The sequence below is a fragment of the Batrachochytrium dendrobatidis genome (assembly GCF_000203795.2).
Source record: "Batrachochytrium dendrobatidis JAM81 unplaced genomic scaffold BATDEscaffold_9, whole genome shotgun sequence".
Classification (NCBI taxonomy): domain Eukaryota; kingdom Fungi; phylum Chytridiomycota; class Chytridiomycetes; order Rhizophydiales; genus Batrachochytrium; species Batrachochytrium dendrobatidis.
In genome coordinates, this window is record NW_006281107.1 from 404,420 (window position 1) to 417,857 (window position 13,438).

At 41.2% G+C, this 13,438-nt stretch overlaps 4 protein-coding genes across 4 annotated transcripts; all 4 read right to left on the bottom strand.

The window, feature by feature from the left end:
* Nucleotides 1-535: 535 nt before the first annotated feature.
* Nucleotides 536-886, bottom strand: BATDEDRAFT_90194 (uncharacterized protein; the record flags this gene model as incomplete). Its single annotated transcript, XM_006680486.1, has 1 exon — nucleotides 536-886. The coding sequence occupies one exon, from the start codon at nucleotides 884-886 to the stop codon at nucleotides 536-538; it is 351 nt and encodes a 116-aa protein (XP_006680549.1).
* A 193-nt stretch (nucleotides 887-1,079) lies between these two features.
* BATDEDRAFT_35513 (uncharacterized protein) lies at nucleotides 1,080-5,529 on the bottom strand. Its single transcript, XM_006680338.1, has 13 exons — nucleotides 5,499-5,529; nucleotides 5,382-5,402; nucleotides 5,179-5,295; nucleotides 5,074-5,110; nucleotides 4,721-4,950; nucleotides 4,410-4,627; nucleotides 4,174-4,298; nucleotides 3,726-4,071; nucleotides 2,654-3,605; nucleotides 2,439-2,550; nucleotides 1,950-2,309; nucleotides 1,461-1,858; nucleotides 1,080-1,373 (listed from the first exon to the last, which is right to left on the bottom strand). Exons 1-13 carry the CDS (start codon nucleotides 5,499-5,501, stop codon nucleotides 1,128-1,130), a joined length of 3,165 nt encoding a protein of 1,054 aa, XP_006680401.1. The 5' UTR covers nucleotides 5,502-5,529; the 3' UTR covers nucleotides 1,080-1,127.
* Nucleotides 5,530-6,477: 948 nt separating this feature from the next.
* Nucleotides 6,478-7,063, bottom strand: BATDEDRAFT_12624 (uncharacterized protein; the record flags this gene model as incomplete). Its single annotated transcript, XM_006680188.1, has 2 exons — nucleotides 6,478-6,645; nucleotides 6,743-7,063. Coding segments are annotated over 2 exons (489 nt in total), but the record flags the coding sequence as incomplete, so codon positions are not given.
* Nucleotides 7,064-10,501: 3,438 nt separating this feature from the next.
* On the bottom strand, nucleotides 10,502-13,078 carry BATDEDRAFT_37169 (isocitrate dehydrogenase (NAD(+)) IDH1). Its single transcript, XM_006680375.1, has 6 exons — nucleotides 12,914-13,078; nucleotides 11,698-11,920; nucleotides 11,389-11,582; nucleotides 11,186-11,319; nucleotides 10,624-11,094; nucleotides 10,502-10,565 (listed from the first exon to the last, which is right to left on the bottom strand). The coding sequence occupies exons 1-6, from the start codon at nucleotides 13,037-13,039 to the stop codon at nucleotides 10,553-10,555; spliced, it is 1,161 nt and encodes a 386-aa protein (XP_006680438.1). The 5' UTR covers nucleotides 13,040-13,078; the 3' UTR covers nucleotides 10,502-10,552.
* Nucleotides 13,079-13,438: the final 360 nt, after the last annotated feature.

Below are 13,438 nucleotides of genomic sequence, written 5' to 3' on the forward strand. Positions count from 1 at the left end.
CTATGGAAGCATCAACCTTGAGAACTTCTGTCGCAAATACAATTCTTTCAACTTCTTCCTCTGTTGCATCTCTGTATAATACAAGATCCAGTGGTGATTCGCGTCAATCACAGTTTCAATCTGAAGGACAGCAGACTGAATCTGAAACAGTTTTTAATCACGCTCATTCATCTGCTGTAATGAATACTCGGATTTTACAACTTCCTGAACTCATGTCTGTCGTTCCGTCACTTGAGCGTGTCAACCATTCTCTGGTGTCGTCTATATCAGGTACATTCAACGGATATGCGCTCACACCACCACCCAACTCTCAACTCCCAAATGCATCAATTCAAACCTCTCCATCAGAAACACTCGCACATTTGCATACGGTTGTCAATGATCCATTACAAGCAAGATTAAACAATGAATCAACTAGTCATTCATTGTCTCATTCTGATGACAAACCCATTACAGCCTCTACAACTGCATTGGAAAAAGAAGATGCATGGCGTTCATCTGTAAACGAATTTCAAACTCAATCACGAAGTGGTTCTCAAACTAAATTGGCATATATCCCCGATATCCTATCTGTATCCACTGCATCGTATTTGCGCAAATTTACACACTCGCCTTCGGCTTCAGTAACGGGAAATGCTGCTCTTGGAGGATTAAGATTCAATTCAATGCAACAACAAGGTGTAACTGGGATATCTAACAATGATGACATGTCTGGCATCACAAGAGGGTATTCGGGAAATTTGTCTGGATCACCTTCTACTATGGATAAGCGATCCATACTAACTATGAATGGTAATGGTAATGCTTCAAGTGCGAATGCTATACGAAGCAGTGTACTAAGTATCCGCAATGATGGCGAGATGAGCGATGAGGAAGATGAAGACATGTCGCGAACATTACAAGCTCTGGCATTAGAGTTTGGAAATGTGTCACGACCCACTTGAAGTTGGCTTTGATTCAATCCATTCAAACATGGTATGGAGTTGATGTGTTGTTTTAGGCTTATTACGTTGACAAGCAAGCACATCAACAGTTTTGATTCTAAACCGAGTATAAATTAAATTAAATACACTGAAACATTGAAAACAATAAAACCAATGTATTAAGTCATCATCAATAAAGGATATTCACATCAATAACGCATCAATCTCATCATCGTTCAATGCAGCCAGATCATCATTGGCTGTTGTACTGTTTCCAATTGAACTAAAATCTTCAAAATCCATGTCACCACGAAGTGATCCTGTGCCAGTGGTGTTGACATCTAGACTAAGGTGACTCAGACTGTCGGAAAGACCATCAGGTCTATCGTCAGTAGCAATACCGGTGAGATGTGTTTTACCCAGCAGCGTTGGGTGAGGTGGATGTGATGCCTATTGAACCATGCAATAAAAAAGACATAAAATAGAAATAGATTAGTAACCCAATGCAAAATACACAGTCCATATCCATTCATTTACCTCAAACGACACATTCGATGTCTTTGATTGATTCGAAACAAAAGAGCCAGATTGACTGTGTTGCTGAGGTTGCATGACACTTGGCTGTGAAAAAGAGGCAGCATTAGACACTGAAGCAGGAGATGTTTGTGCAGCGCGAATGGGCGAAATCATCCGATTCGGCGATGGCGTACGACGAGCTGGTGATGCAGAACGAACAGGTGATATAAGCGCAGCTTGACTACCATTTACATCAGATTTGGCTAAAGTGGAAGTAGATGCATAGGGATCATTTAGACTGGTATTGCTTCGCATGCTCTGTGCACTCTGCGAACCAAGTCCATCAGGAGATGTTAAAGCTGATGGCTGCTGCTGACTCAGTTCTGGCGGAATTCCATTGGGATATCGCTCTTTGATTTCTAAATTCAAAACAACCCATTGTAAATACATATTTAAATCAATGCTAGATAGAACTGCAGTGTGGCAATAAAAACAAACTATTCAACTTACGGCCAATCACATCCCAGTCCAGCGAATCCTTCCATTCAACATACTCTCCAGCCGAAACAAGTCCACGATCACGACGACGCTTAAAACCCATTTCCGCAGTCAAGCCATATTCAAAATCAGAAAAGAGATTTGGATAGCGAGTGGGTTCGGCAAGTGCTTCAGCCGACTTGTGTTTACCCTGACTTTCCAAAGATGCTTTCCACAACGCAACAACACGATTGATCTGGCTAGGTGCATAGGTGCGCGCAAATAATGCTGCTTCAGGAATACGACCAGTATGGATCAAAAGATCAACACATTGCTCGGTCTGACCAAGCAAAAGAAAGCATACGAATGCAATATTGTTGGATCCAGCTTCAACTGAGTATTTCAATTCAATATGAAAACAATCACACAACAGTGTTAGTTTCGACGACAGTACAGCAGTTATTGTCCACATTCAATGATCCAACAAAAGATATATATTGATCTGATACTCGACACACTTACCCGCCATGGTGGCCAACTCTGCCAATCCTGTTGCATTACCAGATGTCTGATAAATCATTAATAAACCTTCAAAATCCCGAGCACGATGCAAGCATTCTTCTGCCAGTCCAAACTAGCAAGCATGATGGATTTCCATAAATTAAATTTGACATATACAGTAAATGTTAAATGTGATGTTCAATCCAGTGCACTAAGTTTTCACTAGATATACTTACTTTCCATGCAGAAAGCGCAGCATCGCCAATGGTCTTCCACTTTTGATCATGCGCGGCTGTCTTGGCAATCTCGTACGCAATATCAAGGTGTCCAAGTTGGACTGCCAATTCAAATTTGTGCTCCGTATCGGTCGAAACGTGAAGGGCCTCTTCTTTAAGCCCACGACCTTCAAGGAAGCGAGCAATACGATTGTGCTGGTCAACAGGAACTGATGGTAGCACACGAGCAGCATGCTCCATGTCGTTTCTGATCACTGCAGTTTGATATTCAATCAACGAAAGTGGCAATGAATAGCTCATGACAGCAAGGTTCTTGTCGCAAATATAGATGCGGTTGTCACGAGGAATATAACCGAGGAGGTACATGTTGTTATCAAAATGTGACAGTGTAGCCACTTGTCCTCCAACAACATAGTTGAGTCGGTTTGCTACGTTGGTGTAGATGAAACAATCACCGACCCAGCAGCCAGTCCGAACACTCTCGGAAATCTCAGTAACGAATTCAAAGGCAGCTTCAAATCCATCCTCTTGAACCTGAGCGCCGCTTTCAATGTGGGCTTGATAGGCAGATCGGTTAAATCTGAGAACATAAAACGACTCTTCACTGGCAATGGCTACAAGATCAGACTCTGACCAAAGCACATTACGGACAGCAGCGTCCACACGACGGACTGGAAGTGCAGTTTCCCAGTCATAAAAGATTAAAAACGAGCTACTACGCACACCCAATAATGCACCGCCAAAAATAGCTTCAGCTCCATAACTGGGTCGGATGCTTACGGGTTTTTCCTTGAATGATTTGAATAGTCTGACGCTAGATGATGACTCGCGAATAGCATATTCATTGGAATCCATGGCCCATACAAACTCGAGTGCCTGTCCAAAGCTTTTATTGCGCCATGCAAGAGCCGTATATATGATATATTCACCATCACCGCATACAACCACAAATCTAAGTGTATTGTCATGATATTTCAGGTGTAGAGTAATGCATTAGTGTCTGCCATGTGTTTCCAAAGCACATGCAAAAGCTGAAGATCAAGACAGTGCACAACAGGTTCGAAATACATACCGGCCATTCGGACTATGCTGAAGTGTCTGTGGGTAAATTTCACAGCTACCAAGATCCTTGACAGGAAGAATCACCTGCTCGCCATCTTCAAGATGAACCTCTTCGCCAGATGCCTTGATATTGGAGGTCTGAATCTCAGAATGGCGAGCCCAAATGATTTTTCCACTGGCATCCATACTAACAGCTGGTTCTTCACGACCCAGCTTAATGGCAATTGTGCCTTCATCGTAACCAAATGCAAGATCGTTACTGCCCTTGAGGTAGGCAACTGCCCATACACGCTCCATGCCGTAGTTGAGAGTGTTTTCTAAACGATACGTGTTTGCATGCCAGATACGCACAGTGCCTATTTGAATGAAGATGTCAATTAAATGTCAGCAACAAGTAAATATTTCTTAACACAGTTTGATCCAACTATTCAGTATGCTATTGAAACCCATGCACTTACCGTCTTCACTACCACTGACAATAATAGGAAGTTCGGGGTGGAAACACACGATAGAAACATTGTTGGTATGTCCATCAAGGGTCTGCACGCAAGACTTGTTCTGATAGTCCCAAATTTTGACAGTTCTGTTTGATCATGTTGATACCAGGATTAAATACCGATTTGGATTGTATTCAAATGTAAATTAGATCTACAAACTAGACGTTCACAATAAATCCATGCAAATTATACTGTACTTGTCATCGGCTCCAGAGACAAGATATGGTTTGTCACTTCCATGATAGTAGTCAAGACAATTGACACCGCTCTTGTGCCCGTCCAATGTATAATTTGGAACGCGAGATCCAAGCGACCATATCTTTATTGTGCGATCCATGGAAGCACTAGCAAAAGTGTTGCTATCTTTGGGGTTGAATGCCACATGCATAACTAAATCCGTATGTCCCTCAAAGGTCTATAATAAAGAATTGGCATACATGAGTGATGTAAAACAAGACCTATAGATGTGTAGTAGCAGCAAAAGATTAAACCCCAATTGTTAATATACCATAATGTTGCGCCAGCCTTTTTCCCAATCCCAAAGTTTGATAAAATAGTCATCTGAAGCAGATATGAGATATGGTAAAGTGTGATGCACAGCAATCATTCGAATGAAATCAGCGTGTGCATCAAACGAGATGACTCGTTCATGGGTGTTGTAGTTGAATACTCGAATTTGCATATCGTCAGAACCAGTAACAATCCATGATTTCCTAGCAATAAACTTGGCGGTACGAACTATAGTTTAACAATTGGATTGAAAACATAAGTCATTTTGAAATCAAAGAGTGGTTATGCAAGACAGAATCTAGTAGAATTCAACAAGACAAGATCTAGAGGAATTCAACAAGACAGCATTACCTGGGAGTTCAGACACTTCGAATGTCTTGACAAGAGCCTAAACCATGTTGAATAGTAATGATAGTATTAGACAAGACCACAAACATGAGCAGATGAATGACTTGCCTGTGTTTCATAGTTCCAAATATGAACAGAGCCATTGTAAAGCGCAACCAGAAGCCAAGGTTCAGTTGGGTGATAATCCACGGCCTTGACTCGGTCTGAGCGATTGGATAGTTTTCTCTTTAATAAGAGGATTGTATAGTTGATTAATTGTCAATGGAATGGATGGAATGAATAGAATGAATCTTTATTCTGCTAGTGTTTACCTTGATATCGAGTCTGAGAGGCTAATGTTTAAACCATTAATAAGATGAGTTGAATGCAGTTGATGTTATATAAAACAATGTATTCATTAGTACACTTGATGATGACAAGATACGCACCATATTCAAGACAATAACACTATCAGAAAAGTTTACTGCTGATAAACTGTTAAAATCAATTCCAAAAAACACTTTTAATTTGTTGGCATTTCCACCAGTGAATGCAAACTTTAATGATTCTATATCAGGAAAACTCTAATGAAAACAAGTCAAATGGAGACTTTCATCTCTCTTTAAATCTATCGATATTCTGGCCATCGGAAGCCAAGGGAGCAGAGAGAGGAGGTGATATTTCAACACTCTCAATTGGGCGTAAAGTAATAGGAGGATAAGCATGTGAGACATCTACAGCTGCAGAATCAGAATAGATCTTATCAGTGTGATGTCCCGTATTGGACACGGGAGTTTGTGGAGAAGTTGCTATAACAGATGATGAAATAGCACCAGAACGAGATGTTGCTTCACCAATACTAGGAATCGTAAGTCCAATTGGACGATCCGTAAACAGCGAAAGACCTGATCGAAATCCTCCTCCTATAGCATTTCGTTTTGAACCTCGTGGAGACAGTATACGCATAGCAATAGATGATGCTGAGCTACTTCCTCCACCTGAACTAGTCGTTGTAAACGTCTGTTGAGGAAAAAGAATCTGAGCCGAGAGATTTGGTGATGATGTTGCATTGACTGCATTAGGAAGGTGTTGTACAGGGTTAGGAGGAGTCAAGGGTATGCTTGATTGAGATCGAGATGAATCAAAAGAAGCACCCAGATCTGGCAATCTACTCTGCAGTTGTTGTGGTAAATGGGGTGTCGCTGATGCAATTGGACCAAGACTGTTGGCTGGACTTGGTGTCGTAGATGGAGGTGAAACTGTGTTGGCTGCAATCAATCCACTGCAGAATCGCTCTCGACTATGATCTAAACCCTCACGCATGATGCCCACAGGTGTCCAGCACTCTAGGGCTTCAAACAGCGGATTAACAATAAACTCAATAAAACCTTGTTGGCTCGATGTCGGATTTGTAGCATTGGGTGCGTTTCTATTGCAATACGGAGAAAAGGGAAGTCCTAATGCACTCTCTCGATCTCCTTGGTTGAAAAACTCTTCTGTAATACGTGTAATCCATTCTTGATAGAGTGGCCAGGCTTTGGTAGGATTGGACACATCTGCACACTTCATCAGCATTTGCATCAATGTGAGTCGATCCTCTTGGCTTCCAACAGGATCAAAGTTGCTTCCTGTTACCACCTGATGTTGACACAAATTAACAGTACGTTACGACATTCCAAAAATATTAGTACACGTCTTTCCAGTCTAGTATAAACCATTCAAATGCATTTACCTTTTTCTTAAACGTCGTCAATAAAGAGAAATGCTGAGTAAGATCGGTAGCCAGTACCATCTCAACAACATTGGCTCTAAACAATTTATACGGTTTGCGATCCAGAGACTCCAAAAAGTGGTTCTTTGGTTGAATCAGCACATTAAACGCTGCAGAACAATGATGGTTTTCAAGAATAGATTTGTCATTGTACAACATGGCAAGTCGGTCATTTGTCTGTATCAAAAAGTTGTTACTAACGCCAGGATGATCATAGTCGTGAATTAAAGCAGCTAAATACATGGCCAAAATCTCTAGATCGGAAAAGCTCCCCGTAATACGCTCAAGTCGGGACAGGTGTCTAATGGAATGCAAGACGTCGGATGCATGAATAGAGTTGTGGTCTATTGCAATACATGTCAGATTAAAACTCAATTTATAACCAATTTTCAAAATCACTTAAAAAACTGCTGTTTGAAAAGTATACTTACATGCAAGATTATGATCGTATCCAGCTTCCACAGCAGTAATGAATCTCAAAAACTTATCCTCGGGTAACTGAAGACGAGCCAACAAGCCAGATTCTACAATCAAATGATGCGACAGGAAAAACAGTGGTCGATTCATTGACGCATCGGCAAGATCGAATATGGGGAAATTGAAATCATCCACTTGATATAGAATAAAACGGATTTCGTCATTCATGAGTTTTTGAACATCGGTGTCGTCTAGATCTACTGACAAAGTCAGAGAATCCTGCATGCCATGGGAAAAGCCTTCCTTGTCATAATTAAAGTCGACTCCATTATACATGCTGTCGCTCGAATTGGATGAGAAATCTTGCTCATAACCCTTTCCTTCTAAAGCCCGGTGAGATGTTGGAGAAAACAAAGCAATCTTGACAGAGTCTGTAGCGTGACTTGGCTCAATAGGATTTTTATGATCGTCGTTATCTGAATTGCTAAATGGTACATCAATCACTGCATCGTGACCAGAACTAGAACCGTGTGATACAGTGTTTGTTCGGTGGTCTCGATGTGACATGTGTGAGGTTCGATTGCGTCGTTGTTTTGAATGAAATCGAGCAGATCCAGGAGCGACAGTTTTGTTGGACAATCCGTTTTCTGGTGATTGAAATGAGTCGATTGACAAAGCAGATGAGGAACTGTTTGTATTGGTAATCTTTTTTGCTGCAATCTCATTAAACAGCCATTTCTATAATACAAATTTAAAGAGAAATAGGATGAATACATACTTTAAATGACAACATCAGTCAACACAAACAAATTACCTCTTGCTCATCATCCACGTGCACATCACCACGCCTGACTTGTTGGTACAAATCTGGAGTCATCAAATTACTAGATGTGAGACAAGCTAATATGATATGCAGCAAGCGGATTTGCTCTGTATTGATATGAGAGCATAGCAATGCCTTGACACCCATGATAGCCTTTTCCAACGGAGAGTCCAAATCTGCTATGCCAGACTCATACGACGATAGCAGTCCTCGAAGTTGCTTGTGTAGTTTAGCATTCACACTGATGAATTGAATGTCACTCAAATACTGTAAGCGATGGTTTCGTTCATTGACATAGGACATGGCAAGAATTACAATTGTTGCAAGAATAACGGAGACTGCCGACCATGCAAATATCACTCGATTTCGCAGCACAACGTTGGCTAATGCGTCTCGGATGATGTCAGGTGAAGATGCATCTAAATGCGACATGGCGTCGTGTGCTATTTTAAACTCTTGTACGTAGGCAATACTCGAGACGCTGAACCAAAATATTATAGAAAGTGTCGTCATGACAAAGGTGTAGATGAATCGCACCTTGAAAAAAAATACAGTAATGAACAGAGTGGTGATGAAGAAAGGAGCCGTCACAGCATCGTATAGCTTTCCAGAGATAAAAAACCTACTACATATTAAGCTTCCAGTAATGGAGCCCATATACAGTGCAGACAACAAATGAATGAATCTAGCTAAATGAGTGGGATGAAGCCAAAAAGACAAGCATGCAATCAAAGTCAGCGGTATAAATCCACCCAGCACCATGATCAAGATATCTGCAAGAGGAGTAGAGATTCCAGCTGGCTCGGAAAAGGCTTTAAAAAATACAATCTCAAAAATAATAATAAAGACAATGCCAATAATGGCCATGAATCTCCAGTTGTGAATGTTTTGTTCAATGAAAAATAAGCTGTATCGAGTTTCATCTTCGGGTTCCTTGAAAGCAAGCGTGAATTTAGACAGCGCGGATCGTTTGAGTGCTACCAGAAGATGTGCACCGAGAGCATCATGCATACGCTCGTGAGCATCCAGAGTTTTTTGTGGATTTAGCGATCCACCCAACGAGACAGAGGACTCGGCAGAAGCAGATCGTTTACGCAAATCATCCAAAATGGAAGGTCTTCGCTTTTTGGATCTGCGTCCAAAACTGTTTGGAGTCGAGTTTTCGGTTGTAGTTTTAAATCCGCCCTGAGTAGAGGCCAGCTCACCACCAAACGCCAAAGAGTCTACATCACCATTAGAGGGTTTGTTTGACGATATACCAGTGTATGAAGCGACGGGAGTAGCAGATTTATGAGCAGTATGTGGATGGTGAGCCAAGGGCATAAATGCAATGGCAGGAACCGATGCAGCTCTCTGTCGCCTAGGGAGTTGATTTAGATTTAGGAAAGTACCAGATGAAGGAGTAGAAAGAAGTGGTTTAGCGGGAGTTCCAGGTAGCGATGATGAAGCGAATTGAGAGTGATGTATATTTGAAGTGGTGTTGGAGTCTGTATTGGATGGATTGTATTTTGTGATAAAAGCATGAGGTGATGGTGCAGAATTAGTCATAGCGCCAGACTGCATAGTAACACTAGGGCGTCCATTTTTAGGTAGATAAGATTGCGGGTTCAAATCGGGAACCATTGAAGTCAATGGAGACTGATTTCTAGAATCAGAATGGGATCTTCGCAACGACCAAGAAGATGGTAACTGATTATAATGATTAGTAGAGATAGTGGCAGTGCCGAGCGACGTAGCGGGAATTGAATTTGTAGTGACAAAAGTGGCGTTGGGTGTGAAAGGATTTACATTAGTTGAAGAGTCAAAAGGCAGTTGGTCCTCTGCAGTAGTGCTGGAAGCATTGGAAGTGAGATACCGTTTGAGAGGCAATCGCAGCAAGTGCTTCACATGCAATCCAGTCTTTACAGGGTTTTGATTGCGAGTGTTGGTGTGATTTAGTTCTGCATTAGCAGTTTGGTCGGGCAGCATGGCTATTGGCTGTAACATGAGTTGTTGTTTCTGAATGATTAACTGCTGCTGTATCTGAAGCTGTTGGTTCTGAGAGTGCACCAATCCTCTCCTGGCAGACCACGAAGGCAATCCCGAAGTGCCGTAAATGGGAGAAGGTGGAAACATGAGCATAGGAGCAGATGGACGTCGTTCTCGAATGGCTCTTGGTGCTCTTGGTACAGGCAACACTTGAAGAATAGGACGAGCATCAGGAGCAGACTGTAAAGATGACTGGTCTTCAAGATTCAGTAGTGTCTGTGTAGCATTAGTAGCAGACAATGGCTGCTGACCAGACTCGACACAAGATAAAACAGAATCCATTTCTACAGTGTCGGTCGTATTAGGATGTTCCAGTAATGGCGGTAATAATGGATCCATCCTCCCTATCAGCAAGTTGGCCAACTTCACTCGAGTTGCTCCTCATCAAAACAATGTCAAATCACGTGGAATATGGGGTGGATTTCAATTTTTTTATTATTGGTACCGCTTTTCATTGGTCAACTTCAGAGTTTAGCACTATTATAACAAGGATTAGTCAGTGTCTTGATATCTACTCATGTCTTGGATTACTTACATAATGGCCTTGGTAAAGTCTGTGGTGCTGCTGGTTCCACCAATGTCTGGTGTCAGCACATGACCTTCTTTGATCACCGCCAGTAATGCTGCCGAGATACGATCAGCCTGCTCATCTAATCCAAGATGACGAAGCATGTGCACAGATGACATCAACATAGCTGTTGGATTGGCTGTATTGTGTCCCATAATGTCCTTGCCTACATGACGACATCCTGGTTCAAACACTGCATAGTGACGTCCAATGCTAGCTCCCGGAACAAGTCCTGGCCCTCCAACAAGTGCTGCTCCCACATTCGACAGAATATTACCATACAGGTTACCACACACAACAACATCAAACTGATGTGGTTTGGAAACAAGCTGCATCGATGCATTGTCTACGATCATGTCTTCCACTTCAATGCCAAAACTCTTGTATCCTTTGGCTACCTCTCGACAAGTGTTCAAAAACAGTCCGTCTCCCAGTTTCCTGTATTGATTTTGTCCCATTCATGTCTTGGTCATTTTCACTCGATTTTAAATCATAAATATACTCACATCATCAAAAAATACTTGCGTACATGATATTGGCCTTGTGGATAATCGTCACCTTCTTGCGCTTGTTCTTTAACGCAAAATCAAATGCATAACGAGCAATGCGCTCAGTCTTGGCTCGAGTAACAACCTTGAGTGACTCGACAACACCTGGAACAGGCTATGTATAGAAAAATAAACATGTAGTGTAAATGTTTGGTTCGTTTCTGATCATTACAAATCTACTTACAGAATGCTCCTTGCCAGAGTACTCTCCTTCTGTGTTCTCACGAATAATTGCCAGGTTGACTCCCTTGTGGCGAGTAGGCCAGTTTCCAGGTATATTCTGAATCAACGAAGTAGATGCAAACACATCTAAATCTTTGCGCAAAAAGATGTTCCACGACGTATGTCCAAGGCGAGAAACTGGAGTGTACAAGACACCTACAAAAATTCAATTTAAAAGTGTACAGTTAGAAATGCATGGCACAGCTTGACTACATCTAGCATCACTTGTCAATCTTCCACAATGCAAAAACACTGCATGTAAATGTTGTACCTTTAAGAGCGACACGGTTCTTGCGAATAGAGTCCATAGCTTGACGAAGCAGATTAGCATCCGCCTCTGTATATCCTGACAGATCAAACTGTTCCCAATTGATGGGTGCATTAACAGCTTTGAAGATTGATTTGACAGAAGTGGCCATTTCCTGACCAACACCATCTCCTGGAATCAAAGTGACGGTATGTACACCTCCATACTCAGTGCCCGAGTTAGAGCGCTAGTTGGAAACCATACATAGTCAAAGTATTGTCAGAAAATATCTCAAATTATACAATCATGTTTAAACCAGATTAAACTACATTATTGATAAAGTCGTAAAGTTACTTGAACAGCAAGATGGATCTACAATCACAACTGTGTCCATGCAAAATAAAACACTAGGGTGTCCATGCATAATAAACTGCCAGTTTCATGGAAAGATTTCCACCAAATGGACTGGACAATAATGTTTTACGCCCATCAACAAGACCGATTGGGTTTCTCCTGTGATTGGCGTAAAACAACAATTACATTCCCAAAATATGCAATCTTTGCTGTCTTGAATTGGAGCGCGAGCATATGAGATTAGGATACAACAAAGAGGAGTTTGACAACATCAAAACAGTCAACCTTGGTATCTGGTTTCAAATTTGGTAATTGTACAGCGTTTGATTGCCGAAAAAGAAACAACCTCGGTTCAAAACTAGTTTGTGTACATCATATGATGAACGTTGTGTTTGGAACAAGAATTGGGAATATCTATTAAAGCAATCAATTTCTAATAGAAAACGCAGCAAGCATTCAATATGGTCTATTCCGAAGCCAGAGGCAGTCGCTGCAAGATGAATACAAAACTTGTATTTTACGTGAATATGGCTATAAAATGCAACTGGATGGATGTTTTCAAGATGCAAAATAGCCATCTTGACAAGCTACACTGTTGAAACTGAATCAAAAGTCAAGCCAAGTCCACCCTATTCTACTCTCCAAGCAAGAGATTCCTTCAGTCATGCCAGGATCAAATATACAAACATGGGATACGATTGTGTAGAGTCACTAGAGCGACCTCATTCAACTTTGAAATCATGCTCAGTAGTCGTCGCATTGCTGTAAATCCATTATGCACATCCCTTAAAGTGTAGGATTCCAACAGCTGATCTATTACAATTTCTCCCATTCGAAATCACAAAGCAATGCATGAAAAGAAAACGAACCAACTCAATCAACTCACAGGTTCTGAAAAAACCAGGCTGGTCTTGGTCTGAACAGTACCAAAGGCTCTCGTTGGTGCAGTGATGGAAGTACGCATGGCCAAAGAGGCAATACGAAGTGGCATAAACGCAGTGGTTTTGAACATGGTTGTATAGGCTGATCTGGCTATTTTCTGATGAATGAGGGCGAAAAGAATGAGAACTCGGAAAAAACTTTGTATTGCAAAAACTCGAATCCATTCGCGCTTCTAGTTCAAGGAAACAGAATTGATTTGGAATCTGATGTTAAACGAGCTGGAATGACATCAAAGTATAAAACAATTGAATTTAAACTTTTTAGTTTTCATTCTATTTGGATGAAATAAATTACAGCACTAAATCGATTTTTAAGCAATGCACATTCTGCCGATATCAATCGATCTGTAAACTAGCTGTCGATCAAATAAAAAATTGCATTGCTTTAGATTGGTACATGAATAGTATATAGAGCACTTTAAATCTGCATAGTGTACACACTTTGAACAGTTCAAATATTTTGTATCATA

Bases quoted from the DNA above. Each gene is read 5' to 3' on its own strand.
- BATDEDRAFT_35513 (XM_006680338.1), bottom strand. The intron at 5,296-5,381 runs GTAAACACTAGC...CTCTTATTAAAG, and splicing joins CTCTCAGACTCGATATCAAG to AGAAAACTATCCAATCGCTC. The intron at 4,951-5,073 runs GTAATGCTGTCT...GTTAAACTATAG, and splicing joins CGAAGTGTCTGAACTCCCAG to TTCGTACCGCCAAGTTTATT.
- BATDEDRAFT_37169 (XM_006680375.1), bottom strand. From the start codon at position 13,039: ATGTTCAAAACCACTGCGTTTATGCCACTTCGTATTGCCTCTTTGGCC. The intron at 11,583-11,697 runs GTACAACATTTA...GAATTTTTGTAG, and splicing joins GAACCGTGTCGCTCTTAAAG to GTGTCTTGTACACTCCAGTT. The intron at 11,095-11,185 runs GTACGCAAGTAT...AAATCAATACAG, and splicing joins ATCCACAAGGCCAATATCAT to GAAACTGGGAGACGGACTGT.